The sequence below is a fragment of the Eutrigla gurnardus genome, assembly GCF_963514095.1.
Source record: "Eutrigla gurnardus genome assembly, chromosome: 21".
Classification (NCBI taxonomy): Eukaryota; Metazoa; Chordata; class Actinopteri; order Perciformes; family Triglidae; genus Eutrigla; species Eutrigla gurnardus.
This window is the reverse complement of record NC_139932.1, coordinates 13,017,154-13,043,899: the sequence shown is the minus strand read 5'-3', so window position 1 is coordinate 13,043,899 and position 26,746 is coordinate 13,017,154. Positions and strand designations below refer to the sequence as shown.

The following is a 26,746-nucleotide window of genomic DNA, read 5'->3' as shown; positions in this document are numbered from 1 at the left end:
CCTCCCCCAAAGCGTTTTACTTTTTTCATTAGCTACCTGTCTACCCACTTAATCCCATCTGGTGGTTGTCAGAATAAATAATATCTCAAAATGAATGTAATAACTATTTTTGCACGGTTATAATTCTATATCTTGTTCTTGTTACTGTGATTTTTTACATACCATTAGTGTGTTAGTTACATCTGTATAGATGTTCAATCATCTCCAATCAAAACATCAACATCTGGTGCTTTTATGTCATAAATACTATCATATTAATGTTCTATATTATAGATACAAAATATCCTATCTATGTGAAATGCTGTGTTCCTTGAGGATGAAGAAAATGCTATCATTTGTCAATGAAAATACGAATTAATGCATTAAAAGAAGGCCCAATCCTAGTCCTATAATAAAGAGTGAATAATTAACTTAAGTGCACAGTTTCTTTATGGTGTCTCGCTTTTATTGTTGAGTGATTGTCTTCATGAGGACATGCTTTGGTTAAACTGGCTTGCTGGGCCCGAGTAGGACCGAGTATAACCGAGGGGTGCCGGACAGTTGGTGACGACACAGTTGGCCCGCCCCTTCCCCCGCCCGGTCCCCTCAGCTCGTCCTTCCCCTGCTCCTGCTTCCCCCCAAACCCAGTAACACTATCAAGCTGGAGTCCTCCTCGGCTGCACGGCACGAAACACACTGACAGCTGCGACTGACTCACAACCGCGGGGGGAAAAGATGGAGCACAGAGACGCCGACTTCAACATACTGCTAGCGACCGATTCGTACAAGGTATCGTAGCCGTTCTTATGCCGGTTTCGGGTGGAGGGTGGTGAAAATGTATAAAGTCAAGGTGGTTTCATCATGAGTCCCAAGGCCATCACACTGCTCTCTGTGGCCGGTTTCCGTTGGCTCACATCAGGCCGAATGGGATGGAGGAAGGGGAGGAGAGGGCTGGGACCGCGGAGTTTAGGGTACCAAATTCAAAATGAAGGCATCCCCCCGTTAAGCTAACGTTTTAGCCCAAACCGCTGTTTTTTGCGGAGCCTAGGCTGTTCCCCGTCGGCTTTTCTCCTCACAGCGGTATCAAGCTAGTTGTATAAGCTAGCCTGCTAGCTCACGGGGAGCGCATTGAGATTGATATATATAAAAAGCTAATATTAGCTACTAGCTAGCGAGTGCTGTGGTGGCTAGCCGAATTAATTGCACATGGACAAAGTCTCATTCAAGAGCCCAGCCAGGCGTAGCGTTAGCTAGCATGTAGCTAGCCGCAATCAGAGTGTCGTTTACGGCAAATCAAAACCGAAAGTTAAAACAGTCGGGGTTAGGCGGTGGTGCATACACCCTCCTGTGACACAGCTTTGTTATCCGAAACCAAAGTCTTGGTTATAATTCACGTACTCTGTGCGTTTTAATCGATATTAAGAAGACGAATGCGGGCTTTTAATGCATTATTGGCAAATATAACAATGAGAAGCTTTAAAGTACAGTGGCCTGCTAACTCACAATGAAAGTGGAGGGCAAATGCACTTTGCAGAAAGGAACCGTCGCACGTAGCGAGTGGTAGCCGGTGCGGTTGCCAGGCCAGTTGCCATGTACAGCGGTCATGTGACAGAATTCGGCCATGGTGTTGATGGGACAGAAGGGCAAAAATTACAGGAAGCGAAGGGGGGGAGGAGTTTAAGGGGCACCAGCAGAGGTGGACTTTGGAAAGACAAAATAGAAGCAACAAACAAAGATTAAAACTGAAAGCTTCAGACTGAGATCAAGTAACGCCTACACGAATAAACCGTTTTTATATGTAACAAAAAAATGTGTGTATGATAAGTTATAATCATTATTGAGGTAAAAGATACAGTTTGCTATTTTTTATATGCCATCACATGTCTAGTGGACACTATTAATGTTTTTGAAAGCGCAAACTGGGTTACATTAAGGGTAATACTTAATTTTCTGTAATAAATCTCAACAGAGTGCTGTACAGCTATGTTTTAATGAACCTGTAATGCACTCTTTTTGATTCTCGGCCAGGTTCTGAGAATCTAAGACAGGTGCATCTTTATGTAATGGAGCTACTAATTCTAAGAAATCCCCTGTAGATTTCCCCTGAAATCCCCGTGCACATCATTTTAGTTCAATTCTTTATAGGGATGTAGCTCTTGATTCATGGAGGGATTTCTTTTTTTCTAAAATAGTGTAATAGTGTTCTGGTTATGTGGTAACTATTTTTTTTTTTTGTTCCCCTGATTCCAGTTAAAGGGTATTATATTTAGCTTCCAAAGTGCAGTTACACTTTTGGTTTTTATTTCTCGGAAGCTATTCGTTTCGGTTTCATTTCCACGATGTTTCAGATTTACAGCCTAACTCCCTCTTTTAAGAATGTCAAGGTTGCTGAAAGGTTATCCTCTGTAGGTGTCACAGGCACATCCTTACTACCAAAAACTATTTAAAAAAAACGATTTATCACAAACATAGCTGGTGGTATTTCATTATTTATCCCTCAATGACTATCAAATTCATTCATTCTATCAAAATGCTCTTTTACAAGCAGTAACGGAAGAAGGCTCCATTTGCTCCCGGTAGTTACCGGGTGTGTGTCTAATCTGAAGCAGAACATTGCTGTTTCTTGTCGTCGAGATAGTTAAAGGCTCGAGAGAAGCAGTTGAATGAGGATAAAGACAAAGGAATTGGGTCGTTCTGATCAAATTTTATGTTACTTCTTCCCCAGGGGAAGTCCGTCTGTGTTGCTATACCAGGCTGAAGTTACTGTTATTGTCTCTTTTAAGAGCCAGTTTAGTCACACAAAGGTAAAACTAAACAATGAGCCTACCAGTCAATCGTTTAGGACCAGTTGTCTGAGTAACTGAGGTCCCTTAGTTAAATTTTGAATACCCAACATATGTGCGTACCGTGTGGTTTGGGTGTGCCTCGTTGTTACACTGGAAGTGACATGATGATGTCGTCTGTGCATGACTGTGCAATACCATTTGTTAAGAGAGCTGGGGTATTGCCAGCAAAGTCCTTGACTGACTCTCAGACCAACCCTGAGGCATAGACTTTGTTCTTTGAAACGAAAATAAGCTGCACCACCTGAATTCCTTTTGTGTTTTGTCTGTTTGGATGGAAAAGAGAAGCTCAGCCCTCAAAGCCAAGCTTGACCATTGTCTTGAACCAAACACACATGCACAAGTTCATTGTTGATGTGAAGGGTCTGTCAAATTTGAACATATTACAGGATGGAGGTGGTCGACGGACTGTACGTCGTTGTTCGTGCACATTTTCAAAGCGATACCACGACACAAGTTTGTCGGCACATGACCACATTTGCGTCGCATCGGGTTTTTCAGACCAGCCAGAGATAATTACATGATGGTTCCTGTTGTCGTTATATTATTATATTGGATTATAAGTGAATAACATAATTGGATAATACATAACAAATGGGTCTGGCCGGTGGGCCTTGCAAACTAGACGGTCCATGTTTTATGATTTTAAACCGGCATTTGCGTGTATACAATGGTATGTGGGCCAGTACACAAACACGTGGTCCGGCCTAGTGTCATGTTGTGTGTCTTGACTCTATTTTGAGGCCTCAAATGCCCGTAAGTAAGGACAGAGACAGGGGTCAAAGAAACTGAGTAGGTCATTGATATTAATCTCTTCTCCTCTTTCTCCTCTTGGTATTAATCACACACACACACACACACACCTTCATATGAAATGCATTTTTTCTTTCTTGGCCATTTCCACAGGATTATACCTGTGGCTCCGATGCAATTTCTCAGGACGCATATGACAAAGTTGAAGTGTTTCTCAAGGTTGTAGTCAAATGAAGGACAAGCCCGATGACGTCCTCTTTTTCTTGGATAGTAGTATTCCCTGAAGGCAACTTTAAGACTCGCAGTATTTTACCATTGAAATTCAACGAGTGCAGCTTATTACATAACACGGTTGAACCCTCTGTACTCCCGTGGTTGTAAATACATTGGCATTGAACCTTTTTAAAGCTGTATTCTGCATGGATAGCAAATATCAAGACTACAAAATGACTGAGTAACTGTTACCATCATCTTCACAACGTTTAACTTTGTTCGGGGAAATTGCTCCTCAAAGCCCCAGTGTACTCTGTGGAAATCCCTCGTTTTGAATTTAATTGAAGGCCGGATGGCTAGAGCTGATACTATCTCTTCCATTCTGTGTGTGTGTGTGTGTGTGTGTGTTTACGGTATATTTACTCTCATAGTTTACTCTTTCTGTGTCTGAAACATGTCTGGGCATGAGCACTTGATTACACACACTGGATTTTAACTGTCAATATTTCATATATCAGTCAGTTGACAGTAGATTAGAAGCTCACGGGAAAGTCACACAGCACTGAATACATTCTGAATCCTAAGTCAAATAATAGAGTACGTGTTTGTATGAGAAAACTCGGACATGTCTCATCCCCACTGTGACATTTTAGTACTGTATTATTCGGTTTAGCACAATGGATTGATTGATGGGTCTTTTGTTGAACTGGAATGTTTGCTCTAATCACAGATAATCGCCACAATGGCAATGCTCCATAATCTCAGAGTTGTGACCCTGAATAGCTCTCGGTACTGAGTCTGTTGGCAGTGAGCTACTGAATTCTAACCCCTCCATTTTTCCAAGGGTGAAAACTTGATTTGCTTCACTATGTTTTTATTGTTGCATACATTTGTAACTCAACTACTGCCCCAATTTTCAAACAAACATATAACGTGGAGGGTGTCCCATGTTGTGTAGCAATGTTAAAACAAGACTAGCCTAGGGCTGGGCGATTATCCCTCAAACAGTCTATCTATATACTTGACAAATGAAAAGTACTGTGTTCTCATATTATTAAGATACATTTGAGTAAGTATGGTATGTTTCCATTGAAAGAAGATAAGTTGTAATCTTCAAGGCGCTTCAACATTTATATAAAAGGTTTCGTCAGTTCCTCTACAATGTCCTGTATTTTACATTACACATTGTGAAACTTCCTACTGTTTAGCAATGTGCCAAGATATCACGAGGCCTGACGCAAAACCTACATATTGGGAATAGACTTAATCTTGCGTGTGTGTGTGTGTGTTGGGAGGTGGGCGTTCAACAACAAGTGATTCCAGTTACAGTGTGTCTGTGTTCACATTGCTTGGCGTGATATTTGTAGTGCTAATACCTCGAAGCAAAAAACCAGTCCCGCAAGAGCAAGCGATGATTAATGTTTTTTTTCCCCGTCGATCACGATGTTCAAAGTTATGTCCAGCGTTTGTTGTTGGTGTTTGGGGGCATAAAAGCACCTGTCGGTGTTTTTACGTTTGGTCTGAGGCGTAGCTATTTAAAAGAGGGTCTAAATCATAAATCGCCACATAGATGGTCAGATATTTATATTATCGGTTTATGTGCATGTGTATTCTATTATTCTTATTCTTAATCAGTTTATTTTTTGCAAATGGCCATGCTAATATGTCTTCTCCCCTTGATGTTTGTCTCTGCAGGTGACACATTACAAACAGTACCCCCCCAACACGAGTAAAGTGTACTCATACTTTGAGTGTCGCGAGAGGAGGACCGAGCCTTCCAAAAACAGAAAAGTAAAATATGACAAAACCGTCTTCTACGGCCTGCAGTACATCCTCAACAAATACCTGAAAGGTAAGTCTTTGAAATGGAGTAGAATTATGCAGCCCATGTTTGGTATTCTATATGCAATGGAATAAAAGGGCTCAATATGCCCATGAGCAGGACACTGAAGTGTCCTCCTCTAACCCTCAAGCCTCAAGCATTGCCATAATTGTAATTGCGTAATTTTATGATATGTAGTAAAATTGATGGTTGCTGTTTGTAAACATAGCAATCAGGCTTCGCCACTCCTATCTGGCTCCACGAGCATTCAGAGTGAATGAAGAGAGACCAAAACCGTTAATCAGGAAAACAAAACCTTATTTTTCTTATTGCTCACAGGGCAAATAAAAACATGCACACCCCACAAACATTCGGTGCCAGAATTTGAGTGAAAGCAGCCCAAGGCACACCTCATCCCGCTGTGGACTCGCTGCCCTCTCGGTGTCACCGCTCAGTTGCTGACACGTACGGTCTGATATGGTGCCGCACAGCAGAGATACCACCTGGAAACTGGGGGACTGGCACATAAAACGCTTTTTATAAAATCAAATGAGGGCAACATAACCCAGGTGTTTTTACTTTAATGTATTTAAATCAACTATGCACTTAATGCTTTCCCCCCTCATTCTGTGGGATCTGCCCAGCACACTATTCTACTGTTGACCAGTGAGTCACGGTTTGCAATCAGGGCGCATACCAAAAGCCTTTTGTGATGCGTTATTGGTCCCCGTGGGAGCATTTTATCTTTTTGCTCCCCCCCCCCCCTCTCTCTCTAGGACAAGGTCAGAGTATACAGGGTCAGTGGCACAACTGCATGTCTGGAGCTTCTCAAGATTCAGTGCATATATTGAGGACGTGTTCAGCAGGGCAGGTGCTTTCTATTGTAGCCTGCTGCAACAGTCCTTTTTACTTAATTATACAACGAGAAGGTTACAATGTGCTTCACTTTGATGAGACTGTACAGAGCAGAACACAAAGCCAGCAGGTCAAGAAGAGAGAGAAAACAAAGCAAGTGAGAGAAGACTGAAATGAGCAAAGTGTAATGAATACAATACGCTCCAATTAATTAGAGTTTGTAAAGGTGGACGTTAAAGTTCGCCGGTGTGATCGCGAGGGGCATGAGAGAGAGCAAGAGGGACGGAGGGAGAAGGGAGGCGAGAGAAAGAATGAATGCGTCTCCCCTCCTGTCCTCTTAAGAGGATTTCATGGTGCGATAGCAGAGGTGCAGGGGAGACAGAGAGCCAGGGGAGAACAGAGAGCGGGAGAAGACAAAAGCACAGCTGCTCTTTCACCATATGAGGGAGAAAGACCAGCTGGCTGCACAGAGCGGCGCCCGTCAGAGCTCAATGATTAGCCCAACTATTAGAGATGCATCCCTGTCCTGGAGCTCACGCAACTTGAAGTGTGCAATCGTGATTCTTCTAGACTGGGTGGAGCCAATAGCCAGTTAGCTTGGATGAGCACTAAAAAACGAATATCTTACCCTTCCCTTTTCAAGCCTGTTTGAGAACGATGGTGGACTTTAGGTCACATAAAATTGTGAGAATGAATGGTTTGTCCATTCTGGGCTACTGTAGAAACATGACTGACTGGGAAGAAGCCTCATTTTAAGCTAAAAACATGACTATTCTTGGTTTCAGGTAGGGATGCACGATATTGATTTTTTGAAGCCGATACCGATATCGATAACTTTCTGCTCCTCGGGACCGATACCGATACCGATAACCGATAATATTGTTATTCGTTTTTGAATGTATATTCAGATCAAATTCAGGTCAAAAACACTAATGACTAAGCTTAGGTAGATTTAGCATAGCTTTGCCTTTTACCAAACACCTAACCAGATGTATCACAGTGACATGATAATTATTACTATGAACAAAAGAAAGCCAAGAACAGTTTTGACTCTTCAATAAAATGACAATATTTATTTTTTTCAAATAAATATGTAAGTGAGTCAGTCAGTCAATGACAACTTTCCCTGAGCAGCATGGGATATGCACACACAAGTGCTGCTACATTAAACTGTTGGTCCTGATCCACACAGAAATGTAAACTACGGTAATAGGCAGAAATATCAGCAAAGCAACAGCCACTACTGCGGATGTGATCCCCTCCATTCAAGCGCTGACGCGACTGCTAAAACAAACGTTACCAACAGACCACGGAGTGAAAACATCAAAGGAAACCCCGTTAAAAGCAGTGGAAACGCGTTTTGGTGACATCGAGGAAAAGCCACTGTATTATCTCTCAACTATATTGGACCCGAGGTACAAGGACCGCTAATTCACCCGTGCATCAAAACGCTAAACTACGGGCTCGCTGCTTCTTTAGCGGCGCCGGCGTCTTCATACGCTTTTAACACACCGTCGTAGCGATGGTGATGTGCGAGGTGACTTTTAAGGTTGGATGTATTAAAGCTCGATGCCTTTTTCCCTCCTCTTGGAACTTCTGCATTGCATTTGTTACAAATGGCAAACGATTCAGTTTCCTCAGAAACTTTGAAGTAGTCCCACAGTACAGACGCCATGCGTGTTTGTTTACTAGTCTTCCTCCTCCACTCGCTCGCAGCCTCTACGTCACAGCCAGGCATGAGAAGGGAGCGCTCGATTTGTGGATTAACTCCCTCCTCCGAAACCTGTGATACCACAGTAACCACATCACATGCTAAACGGGAGGCGCCTAGAAAAAAACTAACGTCCCTCATCCCAATCCACCCGCTGTTTTAACACAAACATCCTATCTTCGGATTATCGGAGGTATTAATAATTGTATCGGATTTATCGGGTTGACGTCATAATTCCTATTATCGGGCCGATAATTATCGGTCCGATAATTATCGTGCATCCCTAGTTTCAGGTGATAAAGCACTTGTAAAAAAGATAGTAATGAATATATTATATTTCATCCCTGGATATGGATAGTTTCATTCCAGTGCCTTCTCTCTATCAGCATGTCTGAGTTTCCTTTTCCTTTCTCCTCTCCAGGAAAGGTGGTGACCCCTGCGAAAATCCAGGAAGCGAAGGAGGTATACAGAGAACACTTCCAGGACGACGTTTTCAATGAGAAGGGGTGGAATTACATTTTGGAGGTAAGAGACTGAAGAAAGTGCCCTGAAGGAAAGTTATTTCTATGTATGTTTGTGAGAAGATCCCATGAGAGTTACACACAAGGAATGGGCTTAACGAGGAAACAGCTGGTAGGTATACAGGTCCATCAAGTTTCTGAAGTGGATGTTCTCAGAGAGGCTATCTCGGACACGTACACACACACACTCAGACATAATAGAGGATGCTTGTGATCTAGGTTGGTCAGACGGGTCCCATTCTTCAGTAGCGATATCATATCTTTTTCGTGTATCAAGGAAACGCACGACTTTTGGTAGTGGTATTTGTATTTCCTCCAAATGTGCGTCACTGTTCTTGTTGTCATCTCAATAAAGATATAAATGCGTATAAGTGTTATATTTTGTGTACGTGTGTGTTTTCCAGAAATACAATGGACACCTGCCCATTGAAATCAAGGCAGTGCCAGAGGGGAGTGTCATTCCTCGGGGCAATGTTCTGTTCACAGTGGAGAGCACGGACCCTGAATGCTACTGGCTCACCAACTGGGTGGAGGTAGGTTTGTTTTGTTTGTCATCTGGGCTCCAAATCAGGTCAATTCCTGTGGGTCCTGACATGATACGAGTGTATTATTCAGCTGGTGTGTGTGTGTGTGTGGGGAGGGCCTAACTAAATGCTGTTGGGGTTTTTTTTGTGGCAAATGTCTGAGGCAGTGTTTTTTGAGCTGGACCCACACCGGGGACTAAAAGTCAGCAGATTTCAGCCTCAGCTGCTTCAAATGTGCCTTCATCTTCAGTTCTGGGTTGTAAATGTGTCACCTCTAACAGATTTTAATGTACTACTCCTGACTACTCCATTTCTAGCCACATCAGTGAGATATAACGGCTAGCTTTATTTGATTATTGATTACAAAATATATTGGCAACAGTGATTATTATAACAATGTAGTTAACAGTTTTATAAAAGCCATAAACTATATAGCTTGGCGGCATGCCCAGTGACGCTCCTTATCACAGAATTACAGCCCCGTCGTGACTTATTGCTTAATCACTGCACAGAGATGTGCTGCAAAGTCATTCATACAGGTTGGCCGAAGAGTGCAAGAGTCAGGTACAAGAAAAATCCATGTTTGGTGCATTCATAGTTGCACAATGATTTAAGTCCTAAATCAACCCCTTCATCTGCCCAATGTTCTGTTCCCTGAGGCATCGTTGACATTTCTCTGAACTGTGTAAAGAATGTGTGTCAGCTTTATTCACTTTGCATTTTAATTGACTTTAGTGTGTCAGAGAGAAAGGGTCACCTGTGAAGGATTAACCTCCAAACCCTCTTTCATTTTTATGAATACAGTCTTTGTATTCTGTTTTTGTTTTTACACTTTTTCTATTTATTCTTATTTCTCCTCAATTTTCCTCAATTTTCTCATCTAGCCCAAAAAAAGCAAATGATCATATTTCCCAAAATGTCAAACTAAATTATAAGACTTACTTAAATTTGTCAGGTGACATCAATCGTGGTTTATCTATGAAAGCATGTTTAAAAACGTCTGTACGCGTTTCTTGTGAGGAAAAAGCACAGCGGCGTTTTGAAGCCGGCAGTCTGGCGTTTTATGACATCGAGCTAATGCACTGTGCGAGTCCTCGCCGAGATGAGGAAGATCTCATGAACTTAATGCTGCATGAACAGACTGTCCTCGATGACTCTGCAGAACAAAATCCATTTACCACGAGCAATATCTCGCTCTAACTGCTCTCTTATGCTCCCTCTATCTCTCCATCCCCATGTCGCCACCATTCATAGACTTCGGGTTTGACCTCTGCCACGTATGAATCACGCTGCGGTTTCTTAGAAGCTTGCTGAACGGAAACAAGGAGCATTCTCTGTTTCGATCCACGGATGCAAAAAGCTTTTATGTGTTCTATAAAGGAACTTTTGTGAAAGCCTCGCCGCCACATTTTAAGCCAATTAATTTTTATCTTTTTATGTAAGTCTGTCTGTCTTCTTTTTTTATTTTAAATGAAGTATCACAGATTTTTGACTAGCAGATGGATCCCCCCAACCTGTTCCTTATCTTCCTCCATTTTGTTCAGGGACGTTGACCATGAAGTTATGTTGGCGTGTGTGTGTGTGTGTTGGTGTGTGTGTGTGTACACATTCCTCCCTCTGTACTCCTTCCTACCCTGCTGCTGCCCCATTTTACCATTAGAGACACATGACGACCACATTATGTCTTTTTTTTTTAATCATAGAAATGTCACAGTCATCTTTATTCTCTTGACTTTAACATAAAAAACACTGTTAGGGGTGTAATTTCAAGTCATGAAAAGCAAACAGTATAAATTACAGTATATGTGGATGGTATTATAGTGTTGTACATCATGTCGACTGCATTTATATTCCTCATGAAAAGGTCATCATGCAGATATACGGCAGAGGGCGTGCGTGCGTGTGTGTGTGTGTGTGTGTGTGTGTGTGTGTGTGTGTGTGTGTGTGTGTGTGTGTGTGTGTGTGTGTGTGTGTGTGTGTGTGTGTGTGTGTGTGTGTGTGTGTGTGTGTGTGTGTGTGTGTGAGTGTGACATTGGCCTTGCTCTGGCAGTCACATGAGTCCATATTATGGTTAAGATTATAATTAGTGTGAGGAGGCTTGTGACCCGTTCAGGGTTGTAGGGTGAAGACAAACACTACATAGTATTAGTCAGGAATTAGTGCTGGGCGTTTGCAGGACCTTTTATTTCCTTTTTTAAATCACTGCGGAGGAGGAAACGTGGCTGCACATCTTATTTTCCAATGCCTGTCATGCTTGCTCTCTCTTTATCTGCTGCTAATAAGGTCTGGCATACATTTACTTCAGATTTCTGTTACGCAAACACAGTTTAATATAAGTCGTAAAAAACGCTGCAAGCGCAGTATGTGATTACATAATAATAATATCAGCTTAATGTTGTCGCATGACCCAGTGGTCACCATATTGGAGTGATTTATTTTTCTAGGAAGGGTGTTCCTGTGATTTAATCTGGAATATAACCTGATATTATTCATTTTGACACCTACTTTATTTAAAGGATGTGCTGAATATTGAGGCACAGTATGTATAATTCTACACTACACTTCCTGAACTTTCCCAGGTGGTGGTGAGTACAGATAAGCCACTTGTTTTGACATTGACATCGGTGACTCTGGTCCTGAGCTGACACGAGGCATCAAGGAATGTATTTTTCCCCGGAGTTTGTCTTGTGTGAACGAGCAGCCCCCTTTGATCCCTCTGAGCTTGTTAGTTTGGGGGTTTAATACCAGTTGGACACTGGGAAAGCAGAATGATTGGATCAGACATTGATTGGTCAGTTCGGTGTTGGAAAAACTGCTGCAACGTTTGCTGTTTTTTGTTTGACTTTGTTTTAAGGTTCACATAGAAATGTTTGTTTAAGTATACTTTGGATTTTGTTGAGATATATTTGTAATCACAGGTGGTGTCAGAAAATAGAAGAAATCATCCTTTGGGAAACCTGAAAACACCCTGAAATTAAAAAAAAGTGAATGTGTAGTGAGCTGGACTGTCCTTGTTCCCTCCATCAGACCATTCTGGTTCAGATCTGGTACCCCATCACTGTGGCCACCAACTCAAGGGAGCAGAAGAAAATCCTCGCCAAGTACCTCATGGAGACTTCTGGGAATTTGCAGGGACTGGAGTATAAACTGCACGACTTCGGCTACAGGGGAGTCTCCTCCCAAGAGGTACGTTTATACATTCAATACAGTAGATTACCGTACGATGGTGGAAACCCTTTCTTACAAACTGAATGCTAAACTCAAGTTTATTCCTGTATATTTTTAAAATCTCAATATATATTCATTGTGATATTGTGTGGACAGTACAGAGAAGGTCAGATAACAACACACACGGGGAGAGTGACTTCATTATCTTCTATTTAAAGCTATAGTGGAGTAATATCTACCGAGCAAACAGTTTGTTGCCATATTACTGCTTTATTGCATAGAGAACCTTTTCATGTGTGTGTAAAATAAAAGCATGCATACCAGGGAATTAAAACAAAATAACAATGAAGTGAGGTATGGGACATCTTTACCCTTTTATCTCCCATAACACCATCTCCCCCCTATTTGCAGACTGCGGGCATCGGGGCCTCCGCCCATCTGGTCAATTTCAAGGGCACGGACACGGTCGCCGGCATCGGAGTCATTAAGAAGTACTACGGCACCAAGGACCCCGTGCCAGGCTTCTCGGTGCCTGCTGCAGAGCACAGGTAGACACACACAATGCGCACTTCTCTCAACATTTACTTATTTCACGAAGCGTTGTCCCTGCTAAGAGACGGGATGTTCCTCTGTGTAAGCTAAACGGTGTTTCCTGGCAGTTTTAGAAGATTTAGAAGCAACGTTCCCACTGTGTTACAGGGCAGTAGTTCACCACCCACTTTAGTTATTACAGCAGTACGTAAAACCTCCAAGTAATGATGGGTGACTGCCAACCTGTTCAGTACTCCTTTTTAAGGGACTGGCAAGGTTCGCAGCAACTTTGATGCAGAACATTTAGCCTCTGGAGGTGTGTACAATGCTAAAGATCTGCGTAAACCACGTATACACGTATTCCCAGAACGTACAGGGGTGCAGTCGGCACGTCCCCGCTCTATGGCCGAGGTTGGTATCAATTAGCCTCCCCAGTTAGAGTTTGGTCACCCTCACACCCATCATTTGGTTCACCTCTCTCCGTTTGTGGATGAGGCTGTGATTGGCTGCAGGGGAAGGTTTTGATTGGCTGCTGAAGCCTCAAGCCCTTGCATGTGTCCGGTGTTGTTTTATGGCACCGGTCCATTTATCCTCTGCACACACACTTTCGCTCTCCTCCGTTTGGCTCCCATGCACATAGACACGCTACTTCCTTGCCACCGGGGCAGTTACTGCTGCTCCGACGCACCCTTCTTCCCCGCACCAGTGCATTGTGGGATGGTGGCAGACGTTGTCACGGTAACCATTATCTAATGGCCCCCTCCTAAAGTCGGTTTGGTTTCTACCTAAAGAGGGAGGAGTCGCAGTGAAATTCCACTTGGGTTTATTTTGATGCAGAAGTAAAAAAAAAGGAAGGGCGGGTGTGTGAGAGCCGAGGTACGCCACCTTCAGGGCTCTCACGTGTATCCTTCAGTGTTCATTGTAAACGCTAATGGGACAGAGATGCCCCATGTAGGAAAATGACATACCTTTTTAATATAAAGGTGTACAAAAATGTACATTAAAATAAAAAACATTTTAAATGGTTTCATAGACTTGTAATGGTCAGATCTGCACTCCAATGAAACTAAATCGGAGGTGCAATTTAGAGTCTCTTGTTTGTGTAAAATACCATTCAAACAAACAATTTATCTTGTTTTTTGTTTAGTTTTTTTACACACTGCCTAGTTGCTGAGATTTTACTCCAAATTGTGTTTTTATTTGTAGTTTGTCTGGATATGTGCTTACCCTTGAAAAGAAGTTCTTCTAGTATCTAAGGTGGCTACAACAGCCCAATTTACATATGATAAGATTTGGCCCAGGCCTGGTCTCATCAAAGACTAAATACTGGAGTGCGCTGCCCCCTTCTGGACAATCTGTGGCACTGAATGTCCGTGACTGTCTTCAGTCATTCTTGTCTTTGTTGAATGAGAACATTTTGCCTTTTTTAATGTTTCTCCTCCTGTTCAATATCTCTTTTGCTTCCATAGTCTTTCTTCCAAACAGATAAATAATCTAAAGTTCTTTCGAATTCCTTTTGTCTGAGGATGGTGAGGTGTGGTGACATGGGACAAAGAATATCCAATCATCTGCTGTTCTCTCTGCAGTACTATCACAGCGTGGGGGAAGGACCATGAAAAGGATGCCTTCGAGCACATCATAAAGCAGTTCCCCAACGTGCCAGTGTCTATCGTCAGCGACAGCTACGACATCTACAACGCCTGTGAGAAGATCTGGGGCGAAGACCTCCGGTCGCTGATAGAGTGTCGCAGTGCAGATGCCCCGCTGGTTGTCCGGCCAGACTCAGGAAACCCTCTTGATACAGTTCTGAAGGTGTGGTCACATGGACGCCTTGCCTTTTTGACTTATATCTAAAAAAGGCCAGTACACTAACTTCTCCTTCTCTATACAACCTTCCTAATTCTTTACGTCTGTCAGGTTTTGGAGATCCTGGGGAAGAAGTTTATCCCAGTGGAGAACAGCAAAGGTTTTAGGGTCCTCCCTCCTTACATCAGAGTCATTCAAGGAGACGGGGTCGATATCAACACACTACAAGAGGTAACGGCCCACGCTTTTTTTATTGATGTCATATACTCCGAGATACAACGCCACCAGAACAGCAGTCGCTATCTCTTACATAATGTCGACGTGTGTGCTGTTCCACAGATAGTGGAGGGTATGAAGGAGCACAGGTGGTCCATTGAGAACATTGCCTTCGGGTCCGGAGGGGCTTTGCTGCAAAAACTGACCAGGGATCTGCTCAACTGCTCCTTCAAGTGTAGCTACGTGGTCACTAACGGACTGGGGGTGAGTACCGATACATTAGAATTTAGTTATTGTGTTTAATAGACTGTTATGTAAACATTTTGGTAATAAAACAATGAATAATAAGTGCTAGTACTTTGAGAGTCTGCAGATGACGTATAAAGATAACAAAACATCTTTTTGTTTGTCTTTTGAACTTCTTTTGAAAATCAGTAGAGTTTCGCTTGAAGCCATGATTTGAAATTCCCTTTCCAATTTCAAAATGCTATCTCTCTTCTGTGTGGGAAAAGGTGAATGTGTTCAAGGACCCAGTAGCGGACCCCAACAAGAGGTCAAAGAAAGGTCGCCTGTCTCTGCACCTGACGCAGAGCGGCGACTTTGTCACACTGGAGGAGGGCAAGGGCGACCAGGAAGAGTATGGCGTGGTGAGTTCAACGCCTACAGCAGCATACAGACACTGAAGGAGATGTTTAAGTATGGAAATTAACTTCACCATCACTGACCTGCCTCTTCTCCCTCCATCTTGTTTCTCTATTCTTCCCCAGGACCTGCTGCACACCGTCTTTCAGAACGGGAAGATCATAAAGACGTACACATTCGACGAAGTCAGAGACAATGCTAAGCTCATAGAGAGTGAGCTTGACATTGCGCTGCACTGAGCGCATCACTACTAAACCCGATCCTTTACCCTAACCCTAAAACAAATCCCCTCCCCTCAACCCTTCACCTTTTTGGCCTCCGACACCACCTCAGAATATGGAGGTGGTGCGCATTGCCAATAGATTCCACTCCCAAAGCTTGAAAACACCCCCCCCCACCCCAAAACGTTCCTAAAACAGTCCCGTAAAAATACACATATCTTCACCCTCACTTCCAAATAGCTCTCGTTGGTTCTCCAACAGAGTGTGTGTGGGGGGGAGGGGGATTTGGAAATATACACAACACTGATGAAACAGCGAACACCCCATGAGTGTGAGAGGCGGGGAGAAAGAGAAGAAAGTGTGTGAGAGGTACAGTGAGTGACAGGACGTTGAGGGATAGAAGTTGTGCGATGATGAACCTTTTGCGTTCACTCCCATGCGCCCCTGCCCCAAATTGAACTTCGGCGTGTTGCACTGATAGGCTAGGCATATTGCAACGCAGTGATGTGATTGGTTGCCGATGATGCCGACACAAAAGCAGGCAAGACGGTTGTGAGTGAGCTGCTGGCGGCTGCATGCGGAGTGAACCTTTGGGGAGTCACGGTGAGAAAGATGATGAGAGAAAGAGACGAAGCCACACCCACACCACTGGCCGCTCCCCCGTGTATTGTGTAAAAAAAATAAATTACAGTCAGAACCTACTTAGCTTTGTCTTTTATGTGAAGGATGATCGTGGTATATACTGAAAAGTAGCGAACTCCGTAGTTATGGGCGATGAAGGAATTCATTTTTCCCCCGGTTTTCTCGCTTTCGAACCAGAAATCCAAATTCTATCCGAAAAAGGCCCATCGAGTACTGTATCTGAATATTTTGTACTGATACTCTGCCAAATCAAATATCATGGGTGCATCTCTGAAGCTATATTAATGATCATCTACTTGCCATCACAGAGCATTCGCGTCATGAAGGTCCGATCCCCTAAAATCACAAATCCTGCCCACGGACGGAGGATGCAGCCAATCTCAAAGTTCTATTTAATGTTTAATTGTTTTCATTATTATTTGAGATAGGTTTGTTTACACTGGATTATATTAAAGCATTAGTGAAAATAATTAAATAAAAAAATAGGAAAAAAGCGACAGTCAGTCCTAAAAATATTACGGTTAATTGAGAAGATAAGAGTTTCTGATTGGGTCTTCACGGTTATGGATGCTCTGGGAATCCGTCATGTTAAATGAAAGATCTCACAATAATTGATCTAACTGTTGTTTGCTGAACGATTATGTGGCTCCTGGGCTGAAATGTATGTTAAATGTCGGTTCTACTCATCTGCTGTATGCGTGCTTGGATCTGTGTGGTGTGTGTGTGTGTGTGTGTGTGTGTGTGTGTTGAGATTTTCTTCCTTTAAAGGATCGTGTAGTATTCCTTTTATGCAAATGTATTGTTGATCGGTGGGAAAGGGGGGGGGGATAGGTAACACTCTTCCTTTTAATTTGCCGGCCTTTTATTCTGAAAGGAGAGACAAACAGGTGGTGATACAGTCGTGAGTGTGCTTCCTTTTGGGCAATGTTAAAAACAAAAGCACAGGGGAAACGTTGCCCTTGGTATCACTGCCTTAACTCGGGAAAAGCAGCCGCGCTTCTGGGAAAAGTGTCAATGTGGTGTTTCGGATTCATTGCCCAGCTATAAAATGGGATCTCGCTGTTGTTGATGCCTTTTTTTTTTCGGAGTTAATTATCTTACAGTTGGGAGCATCTCTGAGGAAGTTGGAGGGATGTTTCTGTCGCGGGGGCTAGGAGGGATTTAATAGGTGCAGGGAGCTGGTGATGTCACAGGGAGCAGTAAATTAAATATGTGGGCAGTGTCCAATACTTTGGCTCATAACTAAATACATGCAAAATTACCAACATCCCCCATAATTCTTTTTTTTTGTTGATTTTGAAGAAACCTGTGATGTCACTGACTCACTTCCTGCTTCTGAGCTGCTCCAACACACGGGACAAGCTGGTCAACAACAACAGGCTCGTCCTGGTGCTGAAACATAGTCGCACTCTTTTCTTTATTTTCCTACCGTTTCTGCTTTTCTCTCCACTGTTATTCGTCAGTTCGTTAGTTTATCCAGTTCTGGAGTAAGTTGTTCTTTTTTTTCTGTTCCAATTATGGGGTGCATTTTAGTAAAACTCTGATTTTACTATTTTGATACTGTCTCTGTTCTTACCTCAGAAAAAATATTATTTTGTATGACAAAGGAGGGCGGGGGGGGGGAGTTGCCAGGAATATTGCAGTAAATATCCTTATTTACGGACGATGCGGCCATATACTGCCTTCTCACTTGTACATACAAGAAGTAGTTTGACTGAAAGCAGCAGAGAGGCAGGTTGGGGAGACGACCACGCTAGAAAATATTATTATATTTCACAGAACAACCGTTTTTTGTACCAACAAAAGAATATCCAAACCTGCTTGACTGAACTGGCGTTGTGACTGTCAAGCTTTTAGGTGTGTGTGTGTGTGTGAGTGTGTGAGAGAGAGAGAATGCTTCTGTGTAATGGCTGAAAAATGTAATTACTTTTTTTCTTTTGGTTTTTCTTTGTTGTTGTTGTTTCATGTATATGTTGGTTGTCCCAAATTCTCTCCCAACACAACTGATATTTTAACATAAGTTGCTATATTGTCAACAATACGTCGAATAAAGATGCCACCCTGTCAGTTTGGAATGGTTGATTTATTTTATATTTCGTAGAATTGATATGAAACACTCTTTCACTTGTTCTGTATTAACGTTTTCAGGTCAATTCAGCTAATATTTGGGCCTTTAAGGAAGATCTTCCCACCATTTGAAAACCTAGAAAAACTACACGCATGTAACTTAGACCCAGATCACATTTAGGCATCACTTTATTTTATTGGTCTTTTATTTATTGGACTTTTTCCACAATTTTCGAGGAAGTTTCCTGGAAAGGAATTTAATTTGGCTTCAGCTGACCTATGACCTGACAGTTACTTGAAATTAATACACTAGAATAGCACTGATTTAACTCCCGCTGCTCACATGTCCACCCTTACTTTTCTAGGAAATGTGTAAATAATTAAGAATGTATTAACGTGTAGAATAAAAGCATGAACATCAGTTTTTACTGATTCAAATAATGCAGGTTGTCATGATTTAATGACAGAACTCCACCTACCTTTCTACCTTGTAAGCATACCCATCAAGTAGTCTGACCCTTTGCTTCAGTTGACTCCGAGGTTTTCTTCTTCGCTGGAAGTTTTAAGTGGCGTGCTCCTGGAGTCACGTGACCAAGGCAGCCGCACCAGTAAGTGCAAGCTCAGCAAGGAGGAGGAGGAGGAGGAGGCAGCCTGGGGATTCTGGCGGATGGCTCCAATGAAAACTCAGTAGGATACTTCTGATGTCTTCTGCTTCTCGGGCTGTAACTGTAGTTTTCCCGTGCGCGACAGCTCGTTACTGATTTCCTGTGTGGGATCTAAGGTTGTGATCGTTAATTAATTTATTTATTTCAATTTTTTTTCTCCAGAAGAACAACCCAACTTTTCTCACAGTCACTCTTTTTCACTCAGCATCCGTTTCCTGTAACTAAACGGGCACGACGCGTTATCTCGCCAATCTCCGAGCGTAATTTGGCACACTTTACGCTCGTTTATCCGCTGCGTATTTTGCGCATCACCAAGCGGAGCGCTAGATTTTCCAAACTACACTGCAAAAAGTATCTACCCCAATAATTATTTTTTTTCCTCCACCATAGAAGATTATTTTTGAAAGTTCCTAAACCGGGAAAAAAAAACGGTATTTTCAGTAGATGGAATGACCTCACCCCCGTGGCAGACATTTGAACCAGTTGCTTCAGTGCAACGTTGGTTATAGAAGTAAATTCGGTCTGCTCATTTTTTGCAGCGTCGGCAGTAAAACCACGTCATTCTGTCAAACAACTCCCCTTTTTTCCCCTCCCCGCTGGACCAACATCCACAGTTCAGGAACAACTGGATCAAGACTTTTTTGGGTCAGAAGCGCAAATCATGATGACCGGATTCCGACTGAACTTGTCGCCGCTGAAGGAGCCGCTGGGCTTCGTCAAACTGGTGGAGTGGGTAAGTTAGATGCATTGTACTGTGTGTGTGTGTGTGTGTGTGTGTGTGTGTGTGTGTGTGTGTGTGTGTGTGTGTGTGTGTGTGTGTGTGTGTGTGTGTGTCTCACATACCCAGAGGACAGGGAGGTCCAATCCTTTTTCTTGGTCCTTGGATTTTCCCTTTTCCCGGAGATTTTTACTCCCTAAAGTAAACAGTTTTAGGGGGATTTGTTAGAAAATACTTATATGGGTTCTGTGAAATAGTGGGGAAATTCATGGATGTGTATTACGTCAACTTGAATGAATAAAAAGCAATGTGGGCTAATAAGTACATCTTAAGAAGTAAACTTTGTGTTTATGACACTGAAATAAAAGTGTTAATAATTCTGTTTTTTTTCTTTCATTTAACTTGAATCGTCTGCTTTTTATCTCAGAATGAATCCAGATCTTTTAAGGTTCTCAGTGGGTTTGACAAAAGCAAACTAAAGGGAGTCGTTGCATGGGCCTGCCCTTCAGACGACACAGTTATAGATTAATGCAGCTCTCAGCAATAATTCACTGCACATGGTTGGACATTCACACACTCCGGCATGTGTGTCTCGAGAGAACATGCAACAGTTTCTCGTGGCGGGGTCCAGCGCTCAGTTCTGCTCTACGTAACTGGGTCAGAGGCATCCAGTGCCGCTCAGCCCCAGTTCCTCTCAGCTCTTCTCATCTGGAGCCACGGAGCCAAACAGCCAGTCATCTGATTCGGAACAAGGCTGCGTGTGTGTGTGTTTCACTTTGTCGGCCTTATGTAACCTCTTGTCTAACCCGACATATTTTGGGATCACAAGGGTCTGGATGGTAAATTGTGTGTATTTCCCACCTTTTTAGACTGGGAACGTCCGGTGTGGTAATAGAGGGGTTCCGGCCCATCCTATAGTATGAAGTAACCGCTATATAACACATCATAAAGCAGGTCCTGGAGATTCAGAAAAACCACGTCACTATTTTATCTTAGGCACCATCATCTGGTAGATCATTGTAGAGCACAGCCTATCCCAAATCACTATAGCTACTTTCAGGTTACCCTGCCATTTTTTAAATGTCGCTGCACTAATACAAATACATTCTCTGGTTGCATGAGCACATTTGTTCATTTCTCGCATTATAATATTGTTGAAAAGTGTTGTCAAAACAATAATCGGCAACTATTTCAACCATAGGAATAACCATCAAATCAAATTTCGAGCAAAAATTCCAAACATGCCTTTACTAATTTTGTTTAGTAAGCAAGCATGCCCTGAATAAATAACATGACTGTTAGAATGATGCAGCACGCAGTGGATGTGTGTTGGGCCCACTGATGTTGTAAAGTCAACAGCAGTTTAAATGGAAAAGGTGCATTGATTATGTCATTTTGTAGTCCTGACAGATGGTCTGTCACTCCTGCTGTCGGTGACACTGGAAGGCATCCAGCAGGTCGCAACATTTTTTCCCGTTTACCCCGGACACCTCTGAGTCTGAAGTTTACTCGACACATGACTTGTTTAGTCTAAACACGCTCATAGCTCCCTCGATGTTATCTTCCACGCGGTAGTAAACAGGAAGGAGGGGTTCGGGGCAAAAAAATGCTGCAAGACACGTTGAATGATGACAGTGAAGATATTTTTCTCGGTTTGGACTTGTGGTGATGTCAGGTCTCTGCCTTAAGAGGGAGAAGAAATGCTTTCTTGGGCTTCTGCAGGTAACCAGTGACAAAATAGGCTCACGTGGCTCCAGTGGCTTTGGGGTTTTTGGTCAGACTGACCTGGGCTCAGTGACTTCTGCGACAGAGAACTCCTGATTATCTTGTTTCTGAAAGTTCCTTCTCGCCAGAAGCAACCTTTCTCCCACATGTCCTTTATCATTGTTGCAGGAACCAGTAGCTATAGTGAGTGGCCGCTCTGTGTGCAAATTGCCGCTCCTGCCCGTCTCACAGCTTGGTTATTATGAGTGAGGACTGCCTGTGATTTTATTTAGTGGTCTCTGGAATGCCCATAAATTGGTGCTTTGTGGTTTGCAGATGTGTGATAAAGGCCTAGGCACTGGCGAGGCCCTGCTGTTTGTCCACCAGTCCGGAGAAGTGCCACCTGTAGCCTTAATTGGGACTAAAAAGGCGATATTGGAAACCTGACAAAAAATACCCAACTGTCCGACAGTGTTTGGGCAGTGTAGTATTTATGTTCTGCAAAGACAAACACAATAATTCAAAAGTGTGTGTGTGTGTGTGTCTGTGTGTGTGTCTGTGTGTGTGTGTGTTTGTGTCCAACCCAGCCGCTAAGGTTGGCTGCAAGACCTCGTAATGTGAGAGTGACGGACTCAGCGGAACAAGAATGTGAGAGAGAAAGTAGCTTATGGTGGCGGGCGTCCAGAAAAACAGGAAGTGGCAGCCAATGACATCTGTAGAAACATCTGGAGAGGGGCCTCTAAGTGTGTGTGCGTGTCCAGGTCGTGTACAGTAAACGTGGGAGTCGGTGTGGGTTTAGTGGTGGGACGCTCGAGGATAAAAGTCGCATAAGCATTTCATAAGGGGGTGCTTAGTTGTGATCCAGTTGTGCTGATGAAACAGAACGTAAGAGGTCAGATAAACCTGTTTTATTTTGAATGTCTTGACAGAAGCACAATCTATGTGGGGTGTGAATCATAGAAAGATCATCACTGACTCCACTGCATGCTATCTACCGCAAGAAAAATCCCTTAAAGTTATCAAGTTTTCATTTAAATAATTTGTTTTTTTTTCTGTTAAGATGCTCCGTGTGGTGCGTTCAGGGCCACAGAGTCCACATATAAGATCATTTTCAAAACAGACATACCGAACATAGCGGAGCATTTAGCTGCTAAAGAGGCGGGTATTTCCCTGGAGAGATGGTGGAGACCAAAACCGAGCTAAAAGCAGAGTGAATATTAGACTTGCACAACTCCAAATGAATGCTAATGTTACTCCATGTTTACCACATCGACTTTTTTACGGTGTCATTGTGTCCGCAGCTTATCTAGCTCTATTCCGTGCGATGACATGAGGCAACAACACATTATGACAAGAATCCACGAAGGACGAGTTAAGTGATATCAGTGAGAGTCCGAAGGAGCTCGTTGGAATAAATGTGATCTGCCTGCATGCAGCTTGAGGGTTAAGCTTAGCGGCAGCCAGCCAGCCTGACTAGAAGAATTTAGTATGTGTTGGTTTTAAGGAGAGTATTAGTGTCACATGGCCTACGCGCTGAATCAGATGCTTTCTGGCCCCGGCGAGAAAGAATTCCGGAGCTGAATGGAAGCATTAGAGCGGCCATGTAAGTCACAGTTTATTTCATTTGTGAGGGGAATGTCCGATGACAATGACTTCACGAAGAAAAAGAGAGAAAAAAACAAATACAAGAAAGATAGGACTTAAGAAAACTGATCTCTTAAGTCCTAAAAAAAAATGGTTGAGTGGAGAGTTTTATTTTCAGCTGTTTGTTGGAGTAAAATGCCGACCATCTGTTAATGCCTCCGGCTCTTTACTGCTGACGCCGTTTGAGGTTGCCAAGTTTCTTCTTGGTGTGAGGTTGTGGTGACATCATACACACTTACACACTGTATTGTCCTAAAGTGCATGTATGTGGGAAAGGAACACACTCACAAACGATTTGTTTTTCCCAGTCAATGTGACTCGGCTTTGTAGGTTTATTCCAAAGAATATCCTTCCCTCCTTTTCCATAAAACTCTAATATCTTGGGTGAAGTGTCTTGGGTTTTGGATTAGGGTTTTCTCACATCAGCCCCTCAACCAGCTCCCTGATCTCTCGCTCATCTGTCCAAACAGCTAACTGCCATATTTGCTTTTGGAAGCTGCGGCGGGTACTCGGGGACGAACATCATATCTCTCTTCTGTGGCGACGGCACCAATGAAACTCTCAATGCCAACTTCCACTACCCGTTTAGGTGAGAAAACACACTTTGCTGATTCTTTGGACTATAAGTATAGTGATGTTTAACCCTCCATCTTGCGTCGCGGCCAGGTTGAGCCAGGTCCCGCTCGTCGAGGGAAACACCACCCTATGCAACCGCTCCGTCACGACAACGCACATGGTGGGTGACTCGGCCAACGCGGCCGAGTTCTTCGTGGGCATCGCCATCGTCTGCTTCCTGTACAGCATGGTGGCGCTGTTGGTGTATTTAGGCTACATGCACGTCTACAAGGACTCTGACTTCGGACCCCTTTTCGTGAGTATTGATCTCACTGGTTTCCAGCTTGAATCAAGTCTGAAAACAAATGAGATGTCCTCGTCTCCAGGACTTCCTGATCACGGCGGTCCTGGTCTTCCTGTGGCTGGTGTGTTCGTCCGCCTGGGCGAAGGGCCTGCAGAACGTGAAGGACGCCACGGACACCGATGGCATCAGCGCCACGCTGGCGCTCTGCAAGGGGAGCAACATCACCTGTGAGGTCACGGATTTCGCCAGCATGCGGACCCTCAACGTCTCTGTGGTGAGAAGAGTTTGTTGATAGTCATAGTCACGGTTACGCGTGTTTTCCCATATTGTTAACGCTGTTTTTTTGCGTTGTTTTCCAGGTGTTCGGCTTCCTCAACATGTTCGTGTGGGCGGGCAACGCCTGGTTTGTGTACAAGGAGACCCGTTGGCACGCCAAGAAATTCTCTTCTCAGCCTGGACCTGGAAGGCAACAGGTCCCTGCACCCATCTAACATCAGGCAACACAAACCCACAGACGCCACACATAGAATAGTCACGTTATCACACATAACAAGCTTGTGTAGGTGATGAAGAGACGCAAAATGAAGGATCAATTGATAGACGGCCAGTTTGAAAACTGATTTGGACCTTATCGACAAACTCACAGCTGTTTGGGTAGAACACAGAACTGGATCGGCATTTGGAAAGTGTCGTATCGCTCCTCGTACAAAACTGTTCAAAACACAATTTAAATTTCCCCCAAAGATTTCCGTCTGCCCCAGTAGATGGCTGGGGTCGAAGAAAGTGTTCTTACTAAGGTTTTATGTGCAGATTACCCTTTTGGTGTTTTGTTTTTCTTACCTGTTTCATATCAACACCAATGCAGTTCCGATTTTTTTTTTTTTAAATGTGCTTTCTATATAATATTTCCTAGATGGTTTCTTATGCTTTAATAAGCAGATCCTTTCTTCTTTTCCCGTCCAATTTTAAGGTCAACGGCCAAATTCATTATGCTTTATTTGATACCGATGAATGGAAGGTACTTTGAACTCATCTTTTTGTCGATGACATACAACTATTACAAGGATAATGTGATCAAGGTAGTCAGTGTAACAGAGGGTAGGACAGCTCTCTGTAGTGCACTATGAAGCATATGCCATAATACCATATCGGAAAATTACATTCATTGTAATTTATTGGCATGTTGCATACATTTGATATTGGCTATGATATTGAGCAATGTATTGACCTTTTTTTACACATTTTTTTATATATATATACTTTTAGATTTAAGACGTGTTGTGTGTCTGGAAAGTGATTCAAATATTCATTCATTCTTTCATTCACCGCTCTTACCTCACTTGCCCTCTAGTGGTGGCTTGTGGGTATTGCAATGTCTGGACACAACTACATTTAGGATTATCAATTCACAAATCACATTTTATTATAGAGGTGTCCTCTTTTCATGAAGCACGCTGATGAGCTGAGCCCTTTTCCTTCGCTGCCATTAACCTCCACTGCTTCTATGTTGCCAAGGAGACACGTGCGATGTATTAAACCTCGACATTGGACTGTGTGAAACGACCTCCGACCCGAATATCAGGAAGCAGTTTTGTACATTCAGTGTATGATGTTCTTATCGCAACATGCACAGCACACTCACACGGTACTTGATATGCTTTCACGATATACCCGAGAGCGTAAATCTCTAAAGAATACTTGATTGAAAGTTACTTAGTTCTGGAAAGTTTTTAATTCATGTGCCCGAGGGCTTTGATTTTTTTTAAGTCTCAAATCTTTCCTTGATTGTGTTTTTTATTTTATTTAAACTGTTTGTTTTTATCAGTTTGAATGTAGTTTTTAATTATCTTTCATCACTTTTTTTTTCTTTCATCACTGTTATTCCACAGATGCAACTCTGCCAAAGCACTTAATTTCCCTCCTGTTATAAACATATTTCATATTTCCATGTGTTAAATCAATTTTCTTGATGTTGCTCAAAATAGTTGATATTTGTTTTTTTTCAATTGTCTAGTCTTTATAAATCATGTATGAGACACCATGGTGAGCTAATGGTGTGTCATTTTTCCGTCCTGTTTTTAACTTTTTTTTTACAAGTAGATGATTATTTGAAGGAATTTCTCATTTCCTCTGTTTTTTATGGATTGTCTTTTGATAGTGGGATGATGTAAATCCATTTAACTCGTGTTGTGTGGTGTACTGGTTATGCCTCTGCACTCTTGTAATCCAACTATAGCTTCGTCAACGATTCCTATGCATTTAACCTGCCAAACTTGTCTCATTCAAGAGACATAAAATTCACTCTGTGACATGCACGATTTCAATGTACTTGTTTTTTTTCAATAAAAAATGAATGATATTTTACACGTTTGTGCCCAAACAATTATTCAAATTCAACCTCTCAATGTGAGTTTGATTGAAATAATGAAAACAGTCATCATGACCTTTTGAAGAGAAGGGAAAGTAGCACTTTGTGTTTCCTGTCTTGTGACCTCGATGATCACTGTGTGGGAAACAAACACAATGTTGTAGCTGAGTCATCCTTTGTGTGTTTGTGTGTGAAAGGGAGAGAGAAAGAGACGTGTGTGTGTGTGTGTGTGTGTGTGTGTGTGTGTGTGTGTGTGTGTGTGTGTGTGGGAAGG

The 26,746-nt window shown here is 42.8% G+C and overlaps 2 protein-coding genes across 2 annotated transcripts; both read left to right on the top strand.

The window, feature by feature from the left end:
* Nucleotides 1-609: 609 nt before the first annotated feature.
* Nucleotides 610-18,514, top strand: nampt1 (nicotinamide phosphoribosyltransferase 1). Its single transcript, XM_084038419.1, has 11 exons — nucleotides 610-768; nucleotides 5,484-5,640; nucleotides 8,598-8,701; nucleotides 9,102-9,230; nucleotides 12,249-12,407; nucleotides 12,801-12,937; nucleotides 14,507-14,732; nucleotides 14,838-14,957; nucleotides 15,066-15,206; nucleotides 15,455-15,589; nucleotides 15,710-18,514. The coding sequence occupies exons 1-11, from the start codon at nucleotides 715-717 to the stop codon at nucleotides 15,821-15,823; spliced, it is 1,476 nt and encodes a 491-aa protein (XP_083894545.1). The 5' UTR covers nucleotides 610-714; the 3' UTR covers nucleotides 15,824-18,514.
* A 1,087-nt stretch (nucleotides 18,515-19,601) lies between these two features.
* sypl1 (synaptophysin-like 1) lies at nucleotides 19,602-26,533 on the top strand. Its single transcript, XM_084038274.1, has 5 exons — nucleotides 19,602-19,912; nucleotides 23,716-23,834; nucleotides 23,912-24,116; nucleotides 24,187-24,378; nucleotides 24,464-26,533. Exons 1-5 carry the CDS (start codon nucleotides 19,841-19,843, stop codon nucleotides 24,593-24,595), a joined length of 720 nt encoding a protein of 239 aa, XP_083894400.1. The 5' UTR covers nucleotides 19,602-19,840; the 3' UTR covers nucleotides 24,596-26,533.
* The last annotated feature ends 213 nt before the right edge of the window (nucleotides 26,534-26,746 follow it).